Source organism: Gobio gobio (genome assembly GCF_949357685.1).
Source record: "Gobio gobio genome assembly, chromosome: 23".
Classification (NCBI taxonomy): Eukaryota; Metazoa; Chordata; class Actinopteri; order Cypriniformes; family Gobionidae; genus Gobio; species Gobio gobio.
This window is the reverse complement of record NC_137119.1, coordinates 24,730,760-24,745,489: the sequence shown is the minus strand read 5'-3', so window position 1 is coordinate 24,745,489 and position 14,730 is coordinate 24,730,760. Positions and strand designations below refer to the sequence as shown.

General features: G+C 37.1%; 1 protein-coding gene across 1 annotated transcript in view; it reads right to left on the bottom strand.

Annotated features, from left to right (window-relative positions):
* The window catches only part of prex2 (phosphatidylinositol-3,4,5-trisphosphate-dependent Rac exchange factor 2), a 198,951-nt gene that overhangs the window by 28,843 nt on the left and 155,378 nt on the right, over nucleotides 1-14,730 (bottom strand). The window contains exons 36-37 of the mRNA XM_079805796.1: nucleotides 12,071-12,137; nucleotides 10,161-10,351 (exon numbers count right to left, since the gene is read on the bottom strand). Coding sequence (XP_079661922.1) covers nucleotides 10,161-10,351; nucleotides 12,071-12,137 — 258 coding nt within the window. The remainder of the gene's footprint in view (nucleotides 1-10,160; nucleotides 10,352-12,070; nucleotides 12,138-14,730) is intronic.

The window sequence follows — 14,730 nt, the reverse complement described above, 5'->3', positions numbered from 1 at the left end:
AAAACATTATTTTAGTAGGCCTATAATAATGCCCTATTTACATATAATTGAAGTATTTATTCATATTTTTTAATTATTTTATATTTAGTTTTCATTTTAAGTTTTAGTCATATTATTTTGTTTTTGTCATTTTTATTAGTTTTTTTTTTTAGGATATTTATTTATAGCTTTAGCTTGCTTTTATTTCAGTTTTAGTTTTAGTAATTTTAGTACTTCAACTTATTTCAATTAATTGCCAAGCCAACATTTCCAGCGGTGGATGTAACAAAGTATTTCTACCTCATTACCGTATAAGTACATTTTTTAAGTATCTATACTTTATCAGAGCATTTTTATTTTATTAAACTTTTACTTCACAACATTCCAATTCCTATTATCTTACTTTTTACTGCACTACATTATATAAAAACATATCGTTCCTCGTTATTTCGAACGGAAGAAATCGCCAGAAACTATTTTTTCAACAGTTGTCATTGAGGATTTCTTAAAAATACTGTGCAAAAATCTTGTCTCCTTTCAGAATCATCAAGGCAGGTGGTCCCACTGGAATTGACTGTGCCCTGGGAAGACCGAATGGAAGAGGTGTTTGAGCGGAAGAGGGCAAAGTACGAGGAGGTGGTAATAGAATGCCGTAGTAGGGGATGGAAGACCCGCTGCCTCCCCATCGGGGTTGGTTGCAGAGGGTTTACTGGCCAGTCGCTTTGCAGGGCCCTCAAGCTCCTGGGAATCAGAGGACTGCACAAGAAAAAAGCCATCAGGAACATCACGGATGCCGCTGAGAAGGCTTCTAAATGGCTGTGGATCAAAAGGGGTGATCCGTGGAACACACAAGCTACCTAGACACAAGTCAGGGACTGATCATCCCTGGCTGGGTCACCTGGGCGAGGGTGTATGATGTTGAAAGACCCGAAACACCCGATGACGCCAGGTTACATCACTGATGATGTGTCTAGGTTGCACCTGTAAGGTGTGTGCTAAAACCAATGCCTATTATCTTGCTTTTTACTGCACTACATTCCATAAAAAACATATCTTTCCTCGTTATTTTGAACGGAAGAAATCGCCTGAAACTATTTTTCCAGTCATGAATGTAGTCATTGAGGATTTCTTAAAAATACTGTGCAAAAATCTTGTCTCGTCTCATTCTCGTGAACCCAATCTTGTGTCTCGCCTCGTGAGCTAAGTGTCTCATCACACCCCTAGTTTATAATAAAATAAAGTTTATATTTATATTATATTTATATTTATGCATTTGGCAGACACTTTTATCCAAAGCGACTTACAGTGCCCTTATTACAGCGACAATCCCCCTGGAGCAACATGGAGTAAGTGCCTTGCTCAAGGACACACTGGTGGTGACCGCTGGGATCGAACCAGGATCGAACCAGCAACCTTCTGCATATCAGTTCCATGGTTTAACCCACTGGACCACCATCACCAAAGTTTGCAATGCATATTAAATGTATGCACTAGTCTTTCTCATTAGTTGCTGACTACTGACTAGTTTAGCTAGAATATACAATATGGTTCATTGATCAGTAGTTTTTTACTTTTAATATTTAAATATATTACAAATCAAGTACTTTTGCACTTTTACTCAAGCAAATCCAAAAATGAGTACTTCTATGAATAATTCTTTTTAGGTTGAAAGTTAAACTTTTTTTAGTTTAAGTTTTTCATCTAATATTTTTTAAAAATGTTTTTATACCTTTTTTTATTTATTATTAAGCTTTACAAATGGCAGATTCAATGGGCGAACCAAATTATTAATAACAGCATTCACAGTAATTCTCAAGTTAAGGGACAGTTCACTGAACATTTTAAATTCTGCTATTCTGTGAAAAACAAAAAAAAAGATATTTTGAAGAATGTCAGGGTTAAAACAACATTGGACCCCATTGACTTTCATTGAATGTGTATGGGAAAAAAAACATGACACATTTATAAAAATATCTTGAAGAAAATTATACATTTTCATTTTTGGTTAAATGAATCCTTAAATTGTTTAATCCATCAGTGCAAGCCCTTTAAAGCGAGACACAATTCCAGTGCAGATCAGAGATGCTTTGCCATCACAGCAGAGGTGGGAGCCACAGCAGGAGCTGCACCCTATGGAGAATCAAAGCTGGCTTAATACGAATCCAACTGGCCTGAGGCAAGACCTGTGTGAAGGCATTTATTGGCTCTTTATAAAATAAGCACTCTGAACTCTTCTGCTGATGAATAAAATGTGGAAGAGACTCATCAAATGTGTCTGGTATTCTTATGGGAAGACGCTTATATGCTACACGGTCAGCAACTTACAGCCAGCAGATGTGAATGTCTGATTTACACACCTAAATGTGACTCTGGGAATGGACAGATGGACTAGAGAGACACTAAATGTGAGAGAAAGCAGATACAGGTCTTAATAGATGAATATATAATGAAACTATATAATCCGAAGTTGGGGATGATGGTTTTTAAGCACATTTATTGAGCTCTGTAGAGACCCATGAATGTTTTATTGGACTTTTCACGCTTCAAGAGTAGGACAGAGGGTACAATTACACACAAAGAATATTACTGATTCTAGGCATTCAATTTTTTTCCCCCTGTGCGGTCCAATTATGAGGTTAGTCAAGGCGTTTTGTGCCAAAAATGCTTTTTTTGAGCCCTCTGAGTTTGAAGTTGGGTTCAATAAAGTTTGCAGAGCTTCATCTTCAATAAAAGTCAAAGCCTGCATTACATTGTGTCAGATCCGCAACATATATGTGCTTCACGAAAATGTTAAAAAGTTGAACTGAAATGATTGAGGACCTTCAGCTTCTCTTTCCAAACACCTTTAGGGGGATGTGCAGAACAGTAGGCCTATGTGTTACAAGTGTGGGGAACATTCACACATTTAACTCTGATCAGTAAGAGTATCCATCCTATTTACTCTATATTACCTCATTGTGACCAGGTGGAGCATGTTTCTGGGCAATGCATGGCATCATTGACATATAAATACATGAATCTGTCTGACACCTATACGTTAAGGAAGTTCAGACTGAGCCAAACTGGAAATGTGTGGTGTTTTCATAGAGCACTGAACTCATTTACAGTACTTCAAGACGTCAAGGAAAATGTGATTTCTCATTATATGACCATTTTAAACTGTGCTCTTACTCTCTCTATTTGGGAGGAACCAGTAAATTTAGAACAATTTTATACTGAAATTGGACCTCTGCAACACCTTGGTGAAAGAAATTTAGCCATAAAAGAAACATCACCTCTCGCTTAACTTCAGCCACATTTGGCAGGTGAGCCCTTTAGAGCAAAGCTTGTGCCTCCATTTAATTTCATTAAAAGCAGGAACTGGCACATTTTGGCTGTTGATTGAGGATATTTGGCAGACAAAGAGGTATATAAATAGTACCGCATAATAAAATGCTGATGCTCTGAATATGATGCATACTGGTTTTAGTACGCCAGGATAACCACATCTGACATCCTATTCCATGGAACTAATTTCATCAACTCTCACATACGTTAAATATTATATATTAAAGCAACTTGAATTTGGCTATTGAAAAAATGGGCTTGAAACATGAATATGAAAAACATGCCCCAAACCATGTTTTACACAGAATTATCCATCAGTATAATTTGGTTATGAGTAAATACAGGTTAAATAGAGAGTGTGTTTGATGGAGGCATGTTTAGAGGGGTAAACAGGACAGAATTCACCGTGTCCGTGGCAGGTCTGAGCACCTGCGGCTTCACTAAAGCTGAGATGTGGCCTGTAATTGCTCTGGCGTACAAATGTGAGTTAGTCACACCCAAACCAACACATACAATGCTGAAAACATTTCATGCTGCTTTTTCCAATACACTGCAGTAAAGAGCCACTCAAAGAGCAGCATGCATGTGTGTCTGTTACAATGTGGAAATTGAGAAATACTGTTTCAGCAACATACAGTGCCAATAAAAAGTAAACACCCTCCTGTTCTTTTCCACATCCTGAGACTTATTACCAATTCCAAAACAAATACACATGGACATTTTACTAAATAAATTACAAATAAGGGTGTGTTCAAACGTGGCATTTGTTTCGATTAAAACGAACCCTGATGCCATTGCTCTGTTAGTGCTGTTCATTTGAATAAATGTAAAGGCTGCCATCCGAACCCTGGTGCGCACCAAACAAGTGGACCGAGACCGCTGAAAAGATGGGTCTCGGTCTGCTTGCAGACAAACTCGGGAACACGGTTTGGAAGAAATATGAACGCAACATGGAATAGAGACACGTGAACGAACCATGATGTCAAAAGATGTGACCGTAAAAAGGACAAAATGCTCAAGCATACCTGTATATATATATATATATATATATATATATATATATATATATATATATATATATATATATATATATATATATATATATATATATATATATATATATATATTGCAAAGCACTGTAAAGCCCCCTATTACAAACCGAGACCAAATGTAAATCTTCTTAGAACTGGCTGTCCTCCAAAACTCAGTATCCAGGCAAAAAGAGCTGGAGTAAGTGACGCCACAAAAAGGCCTATAAAATGTTTAAAGAGCAACAGTCCTCCAGACAGTGATGTGAGAAACATCAGGAAAAAAAATACAAGAATACCCACACTGAACCAACAAGGATGATTTCCTGGAGTGGCCAGCTAAAACCAGATTTAAAGTCCAATTGGGCATCTTTGGAATGACTTTGCACTTCAAAAACGGTTCCCATTCAACTTGGGCAATTTTGCTAAGAAAAGTGGGCACAAATTTCAGTGTTAAGATGTGCCCAAAGAACAGGGGCGCCGCTAGCAATTTTGGGCCCTATGAAAGAATTTGATGTTGGGCCCTCTACCACACCAACCTAGCTATCCAAAATCTTTGTCTGCAATTTAATAATATTGACCAATTAAGCTCCGCTCGCTCAACCCAGAATGCCCCAATTGGCTGATGAAACATTGATTAAAATTAAGATACAATTTATACAAAACAAAACTTAATGAAGTGGTCACAATCATGTCTGATCAACTCCATTCACCTTATGATGTGTCCTATCTCATGCTGTTCACTTTTCATAATCGACATAGATTGACAGATTGACAACATAGACATAAAAAACAACATTATAATATTTAAACATAAATATCAAAATAAATACCTTAATGGCTGCAACAATTATAGCACAGAAATTTCACGTCGGAGTGGGATATGAGTGAACATAGTTTTTACCGGTGAGCGTGAGCGGTTCATGAGTGGAGCGTTTTGCTGGATTTTGCCGGAAATGCGCAATCTTTTTTTTATATTTGTAACTCTTTGGTAGATTATACATTTATAATAGGGATGGGAATTTTTGTCAATTTCTCATTTCGATCATCGATAGGTCTCAAAAACAAGTACTCGAGTAATTGGGGGCGGGGCTTGTTTGGGTGGCGGGGAGTCTCCGTCATGGAGATATGAAACTATTTTAAGAGTGTTACGAAAATTAATGTTGACAAATACAAACATCACATGTCTATGAAAACATGAACATATGACTAGAAAAAATAACTGCTACATTATGATGCATAAATGGTTATTTTGTTTTTAGACAAAAATCTCAAATAACCCAATCAATCATCATTGTAATTGAACTGAAACTGTAAATAAACAGCACCCTACATAGCTTTGCTAGCAGGTTAATAAACTCAACCAAACGCATACTATATTAAATTAATCAGTGTACCTACTTGCATGAGCACAAAAGGACGCGAATGCGCGCGTGAACTTGGCCGTGCTAGTTTTTACACATTTTTAATGCGCTCTTCCCTTAACAACAATGCCGATACACGGGCCACTAAAGCACAGATAATTTACAAAACTATTACAATTGTGTTCTCATTATAATGTTATGAACATGACCAGGCACGTGCAGAGGGGGGGGGCTTTGGGTGCTCGAGCCCCTGCCCTTTTTCAAAATGAATCAAAAGTGCCCCTCTTAGACAGATATCAATGATAATATTGTGGTTAATAAAACTAAATAAATGTGATTATTATAACATGACAATGTATACAATAGTAACGAACGGCTCAAAAGTCGGACAATTTCTTTTGAGGCGTTGTCATAACGCGTTGCTATGGGTCGCGTGCGTTTTGATTAACTGCTGAGTTTCCATTGTTCGGAAACGGCTCTCGAGCCAAATATGGTCCTTTCAGAGAGTGTGTGGCCTTACGGGAAAAAAGTAAACCAATATTTTTTTTATATCCATAATCAAAGCTAATGTGTTGATTTAATTACAAAGCTATATATTAGCTATATATTTTAAAGTATTACACAATTCACCAATGCCCGTTTGTCATGTATATACACCAACCAATCGTGATCTGGCAAAGCAAGTTCAAATTCCATTGGGCATGTGAAGCGGTAATTTTCTGTTCTTATTCATAAATCGGTTTAAAATTACATGGACAGACGAACTAACGTTTGTGGAACAATTTCCTGCGGTTTGGCTCATTTTATAAATTGCATCACTGACAAAATGGATTTTAACAAACAACAAACAAATCCCTGCACAAAACCACAGCAGCAAAAGTCGCATTAATGGTAAGTAGTGTTAAATTCACTTTTATGTACACTCTAAAAAAAAGGCTTGTAATCATAGGGGAACCTTTTTTAGTGCTATATAGCACCAATTTTGGTGCTTCAGTGGTTCTTCAGCGGTTCTTCAGAGGTGCTATATAGCACCTTAGTCAAAGAACCGGTGAAGAACCACTGAAGAACCTCTGAAGAACCACTGAAGAACCACTGAAGAACCACTGAAGCACCAAAATTGGTGCTATATAGAACTAAAAAAGGTTCCCCTATGATTACGAGCCAAGAACCATTTTTGGTGCAATATAGAACCTTTTTTTTTTAGAGTGTATATAAAAGTCTCGTCCAACAAAAAAAAAAATTCTCGTACATTTTTGAATATTATGCAGCATTATGAAATAAGTCTCGTTCATCAAGCCTACAGTTATTTGATAAAAAACAGCAATATTGCGAAATATATTAAAATAATGGTTTTCTATTTTAAAATAATTTAAAATATAATTTATTCCTGTGATCACAGCTGTATTTTCAGCATCATTACTCCACTCTTCAGTGTCACATGATCATTCAGAAATCATTCTAATATGAGGATTTAATGTCAATGATGGAAACTGATACTCTTTTCAAGATTCTTTGATTAATAAAAAGTTAAAAAGAACACAATGTAATAATATTTCACAATATTAGGCTACTGTTTTTTCTGTATTTTTGATTAAATAAATGCAGGCTATATATACACACATGTATATATATATATATATATATATATATATATATATATATATATATATATATATATATATATATATATATATATATATATATATATATATATATATATATATATATATATATATATATATATATATATATATATTGCCCCTTTTTTACATTTGAGCCCCTGCCCCTGAAGAACTCTCTGCACGGCCCTGAACATGACAGATTGGCTCTGCACATCTTGCACTTTATTTTATTTTTCCTGATCAAAGTGACAGACACTGCGTGTTTTCGAAGGCATAATGAGAAACAACTTTAAATAAAACATAGGTGTACTGTTAAAAAATATGAGAACGAAATAACGTTGCTGCATTAATATCATCAATGTTTTTGAAAGAGAAATAGCCTATCTAAAAAGAATATAACCGTCTCTAATAACCCAGAGTCGATAATGTTGTTGCATGTGAGCTGAAACTGAAGAGAATGAACACCAGTTGGTAACGGCAGCACTTAACTAGCTGGTTATTAAACTCAACCAAACGTGTCCATATGAGATTAATCAGATATAGACAACATAAAAGTAATCTTACTACTTGCATCTGCAGAAAAGGACGCGGAGATGAACTTCACCGCGCTTGTGGATTTCCTTTAACAGCTGATACAAGGGGAACTAAAGCACAGATCATTTACAACATTCTATTACAATCTTGTTTTCATTATAATGCGATGTATATGACTGATTAGCGCTGCCCATCTTGCACTGTATTTTGTGATCACAGTAATTCCAGGCATCACTGCAGCGCTTCAGTTTCACTTTATTTCGCCGGTCTGGAAGGCTTGCTGTCTAACGCTAACCAATCAGACCTCAGTTACCGCCAAAAATGCCACAATAACCAATCAGGAAAATCAGGGCGATCATTGTTTTCATGATCGATCGTCGCTGTCACCTTCGAGTACTCGATCACTGTTGCCCATCCCTAATTTATAATACATTACTACTAGTACTGTTACTACTAATAAAACCGATCTCCGGGGGCCCCAAAAGTGTGTGAGCCCTTAGAATCATCCTAACTTTCCCCCCCTTAGCTACGCACCTGCCAAAGAAACTGCCTATAGAATATTGTGCAATAAAATAACAGTGTGGGCAAATGCCATGGTTGTGCATCATTAAGAACTAAATTGAGAATGCTTTTCCTATATTTGAATTGAACTTGAAATGTGCAGTCTAAAGCTGGCAACCTCTTCCTGAGTCTCTCCATCTGTGTCCGACTCCGGTTCAAACATGTAAGGCTGCACTCCACAACCGGTTATTTCTGACATTTTGGCTGAGTGAGATTTGCCTGTTTTGTTGTTGACGGAGTATCCGAAGCTTGTGTAAAGGATCCGCCCTCTTCTGGAAGGGGGGGGGGGGGAGCAGCAGTTAATTAGCATTTAAAGGGACACACAAAAGCGGTGTGTTCTCTCAGGACCTGAAGTGAGACAATCAAATTGACTCCATTGTGAAAAAAGCCCAATAGAGCTGTACTTCCTTCGCCAGCTGAGGAAGTTCAGCCTGCTACAGGCACTGCAGAAGCAGTTCTACTCAGCCATCACTGAGTCTGTCTTCTGCACTTTAATAACTGTCTGGTTTGGCTCAGCTACAAAATCAGACATCAGAAGACTACAGAGGACGGTTTCGACTGCTGAAAGGATTATTGGTGCTCCCCTGCACCCTCCAAGAACTGAATGCCTCCAGAATGAGAAAAAGGGCTCAGAAAATCACTGTGGATCCCTCACATCCAAGCAAACTTCTCTTTGAACTGTTGCCACCTGGCCGGCGGTACAGAGCACTGAGCACCAGAACAGCCAGGCAAAAGAAAAGTTTCTTCCCCCAGGCAATCTATCACTTGAACAGTTAAATGTACTCCCATTGTGCAACGATAACTATTTGCAATATCATATATTTGACATTATCCTTTGTCTTATTCCATTCCCTGTTATTTCTATTCTATTTGATAATAATAAGAAATGTTAACTGAGTACCAAATCAGCACATTAGAATGATTTCTGAAGGATCATGCGACTGTTTTTACTGTACCAATAAGAAAAAAAAAATAGTACCAATCCCAAACTTTTGAATGGTAAAATCAATGAGATATTTTCAACAAAATCTGCGTATTTGAGGAATATCAATATGTTGAATTTAAAGCACTATAATAACAAGGTCCACAAAGAATGAATACTCCTTATAAGTACTGTAGGGACACACAGAGACACATATAAACACAAGAAATTAAAAATAAATAAGAATGTCAGCTCTGGCTGATACTAAAAGAGGCCTTGATATGAATAACATGCGTTCCTTCAGTTGAGATTCACAAATGAACCTTTAGAGAAATGGAGCTGTCTGGATCATCTTTGAAATGATGGATTAAGCGAGACCTTCTAAATGTAGAACTGAGATGCTAAATATTCATAATTGCATTGGATGAATTATTAGTGCAGAGAAAGGTATTTATGGAATGATACATGAGCATGTAATGAGGATTATTACCTATTCATGCAGAATAGGAAATTGAATATTAGATGGTATGAGGAAGAGAGATTGGAGAGAGGAAAATTGCAACAGAACTATCAAGATAACCCCCCAACCAAAAAAAAAAACCCAGTAAAACAGAAGAAAGATTGAGGCTGCAGAGAAGAAAACAGGATGAAAGACATAAGTGACAGGAAGTAAATTGCTCCGAGCTATACAGACAGAAAGGAAAAAAGACAGGGGATAAAAAAACAGAAGCGTTCCACTTAGAGTCCCTGGCGAATGCCTGATGCCTGTCGGACAGAAGAGAAAGGAGGAGTTTGTGTGTATGTGTGTGTAACCCAGACTGACCGGTGTACTCCGCTGTTACACATGACGATGTGACACGCTCCCAGGCGGCTGCAAAGTTCTGAGGCCACGGTGAGCAGCCCGACTCCAGACGCTCCACAGGCTGTGAACTGACACGCTGCAGTCCGCCGACAAGAGATAAAACTTTCCATCAATCTGTACAACTCATCCAGAGCATTCAGAGGACGCATCAGCTACAAAGAGAGAGAGAGTAAAAGAAAGATTCCATGTTAAAGGGATAGTTCACCCAAAAATGATAACTCATTTGTTCCAAACCCATATTTTTGAACACAAAAAGAGATATTCAATTTGCCCTTGCCATTGTTTTGTCTCAAGATGCACACCAGTATTGTTTCTTTTTATAAAAATTATTTTATAAAAGCTACTTAAATGTCCTAATTTAACTAAGGCCTACTCCTGGCTTAATTTAAGCCTTGTCTGTGAAACCAGGCCCTGAAGTAATACGATATTACGATGAAGAACAGGCTGACATTTTCTCCAGTGAGCTGTTGACTTGTGAACTGCTGTGACTGGACCATTTAATCAGTGACTTGAATTTGAGGACCAATCAGTCTAATTCATGAATTAACCATTTAAACTGATTTGTGATCTGGATCAACTGGTTCATTTAAAAGAATGGACTCAAAAGAACAAACCGTTTACAAATTCGACTGATTTGACTGGAGTCAACTCAAGAATAATTCTTGATTGAGTCATTCTTGATTAAACAGTTCAGAGGATTCATTGATAAAAAAATATGGGTCTGGAATGACATTGGGTGAGTTATTAAAGCATTAGCTAGCAAAAATGAAACAAATATTTGTCATGAATTACTCGCCATCATGTCATTCCAAACCCGTAAGACTTTTGTTCAACTTCGAAACACAACTGAAATAAATAAAATGAGAGGTTTCTGTTCCTCCATTGACAGCTACGCAAATACCACTTTGACGCTTCAAAAAGTTCATAAAGAGATCGTAAATGAATCCATATGAATTGAGCAGTTTAGTCCACATTTTTTTAATAAACTGGATTACTTTATATGATGAACAGATTGAAATTAGGCTTTTATTCACCAACATTGATCAGCAAACATAAACAGAAGCTTAACCATACGTGCTTGATGCATAAAAACAAACCTCTTGTGGAAGCTCAAACGTGATGCGTAACATATGAGAATGAACCTCATTGGTGCTTGTGGAAGCTCAAACGTGCTGCGCAACACATGAGAATGAACCTCATTGGTTCTTGCGGAAGCTCAAACTTGCTGCGTAACACATGAGAATGAACCTCATTGGTTCTTGCGGAAGCTCAAACTTGCTGCGTTACACACAATTATGAACCTCATTGTTCTTGCGGAAGCTCAAACTTGCTGAGTAACACACAAGAATGAACCTCATTGGTTCTTGCGGAAGCTCAAATGTGCTGTGTAACACGAGAATGAATCTCATTGGTTCTTGTATGACAAGCAAACATGCTTGAGCTTCAGTTTACCACAACTGATGTGTGCATTGATGAATGTTGACATGTGAATACAAGCCAAATTAAATCTGTTCATAATATAAAGCAATTTTCTTCAGAAAATTGAACCACTCAATTCATATTCGATCTCTTTATGAGCTTTTTGAAGAGTCAAAGTGGTAGTTACATGGACTGTCAATGGAGGGACAGAAATCTCTCCGATTTCATTAAAATATGTTAATTTGTGTTTAGAAGATGAACGTAAGTCTTAAGGGTTTGGAACGATATGAAGGTGAGTAAATGATGACAGAATTTTCATTTTTGGGTGAACTAACCCTTTAATGACAGAAATGCCATGTCAACAAATGCATTTAATAAATAACTAGGTACACAGGTTCTTGTGCTCTCATAATCAATCCACGATTCCCTGCAGATAGTATGATGGTACATACCTTGTCTATAAAGGCTGCTTTGGGAGCCGAGCTGGGAGGAAGATTCGATTTATCCAGATAAAAGGCCCTATGGAGGAATAATAAAGACATGTTAGTGTAAGCAGTGAACACACATAGACAAATGATTGCACACACAAGAACGTAGGATGTGCAGTAAAACTCAATCCGGGATTTGATTGATCGCTTACAAAAAAAGAAAGCTGGTTGTAAAGATTATTCTACAAACAAAGCAGCTGGGAGCTGTATTTTGAAACAACACACATCTACATTTGGGATTCGTTCCAGATGACAATTACTGCCTGCAGTAACAATAACCGACATAGGTGGCAGTAGAGGAGTTGAAAGAGAATGAATGTGATGGTATTTCATTCAGTCTGCCTGTGTATATGGGGAATGTAATCCAAATATAATTATCCAAATCTGAAATCAAAATATCACACTTTTATTGTAAAAGAGGCATGGCAGAACTGTCTGTTCTGTGGTTCTGGTTTTGGGGCATATTGCAGCACATGCTTATTGTCAGGTAAATTAATCCACCATCTGCACCCTAGCCAGGGAGAGATTTATCACGATAATATTCTCATTTGACACAGCATTAATATTATTGTTAATTAGTCAAAGATATTAATCCTTCGCTGATTGGAGCAGATGATATGAAAATGTGAAACTAGAAGTGTGGCATTATTACAGACTATTAATAAAGCCAAATGATGTTAACAAATACAGACTCAGGTTTTTTCTCTCTCTCTCTCTCTCTCAAAGAAAATAACACACACATGCTTAGAGTCTTGAGCTGCCATCATAAGATCCAACTCACCCTGCATACTAATTGAGGCAGCTCACGTTAATGTAATGGGAAGAATTAAGCAAAGTTCTTTAGAAACACCCAGAGGCCATCAGCTTAAAGCACTAAGAGCTTAAATCACTAATTCCACTGATTTACAGAAGGATTTTCATCTTCATTTCATTAAGCAGCACCCAACATATCCTGCAAGGCGCAAGCAAACACGATCGGAGGTTAATTGGCTTAGAAACATCCATCAAGGCCTCTAAGCTCTGATTCAGCAGCTGGTGGACTTCGATAGCCATTGAAACCATTCCAATGCAATGTAATACACAGGAATGTCTGTGATCATGGTATATTATTGTTTCAAATGCCATATCTAAAGCTAAATCTCAGTTTACACCTTTGGCAGCTGGGTGAAATAATAGTCAGAGGGTTATCATCTAATTTAAAAGAAAATCAAACCAATAAAGTCAGTCCGATCAAATATAAGCACTACCATTCAAAGAGACAGTAACAGTAAATACTTTTACATTCCCCCCCAAAAAAAAATCTATTTCAAATGCATGCTGTACTTTCAATATTTTTTGTTTATGTTTATGAGTTTATGAGCTATACTGGGATTGAGACGTTTTGGCTTCACTTTTCAGGACTTATGCGGCACACTTGGTTGAGCATATACACGTCTTTCAAAGACACCAAACATTTGAATGTCTGTGTGTATTTACTCTTTCCACGTAGTATTAATCAGTAACTTTCCCCGCCAGCATTTTTTAACCCTCTAGTGCTCTTCGGTCATTTCTGACCGAAAAATTTTCTGTTTTGAAATTTAAAAAATCACTGCTTCATCGGAATGATATGAAACTTGGTGACTTTTCTAGCATTAGGTATGTTAACACACCAAAAAAATTTGGGTCATGATTCGAGCATGCTAATTGGTCATAAAAAAAAAGAAGTAGCGTTCATTGTCTTCGGTCATAAATGACCGACCATAGGAAATGAATGGGAAATTGGCAAAAACACAAAAATTCTCCGAATATTTGTGTGTACAATCTACAAATCGGCCACAATGCTGAAAAAAAGTACATAGCAGTAAAGGAGCGATACTCTAAAACATCAAGAGTGTGATATTGACACATCCACTCACACACACGCACACTTATACACACAAACACACCTATGAAAAACTGAACCAATGAACCACATTTTGAATCTTTAGAAATCACAGCTTCATCAGAATGATATGAAACTTGGTGACTTTTCTAGCATTAGATATGTAAACACACAAAAAAATTGAGGGCATGATGCGAGCATGCTAAATGGTCGTAAAAAAAAATACTCCCACCTGTGCTCTTCAGTCAAAAATGACCACTGTAAATGAATGGGAAATCTGCAAAAACACAAATTCACAGAAAAAAATCTATATTTCTAACAAAACAAAAAAAATCTAAAACTTTATAATAAATAGTCTTTGAGATTTTTTAAATATATATTCAAATCCATCAACAACAAAAATCATTAAATGTATTCAAAAGAGAACTAGGGAATTCTCAAGCCTCTCCATAGAGACCTCTAGTGATTACACCCATGGTTGCATGATTTCTTAAAGCTACACTGTGTGATATTTTCCCCCATCTAGTGGTGAACTTGTATATGACCATCCAGTGAATTTTAGTTTCTGTTCTGTTCAATTCCGATTTCGTTTTAACTCCTACGGTGGCCGATTTAGTCCAAGATTAATATGGCTTCCAGTTCGACCTCGTCCACATTCGACACGGTGCCTGTGGGATATTCTGTGCGCAGTGGGATGGTTGGAACTCAACTGGCCTAATTATTCGGCTAGAAAGAACTGCAGCTAATCCAGAGTGAACTTTGA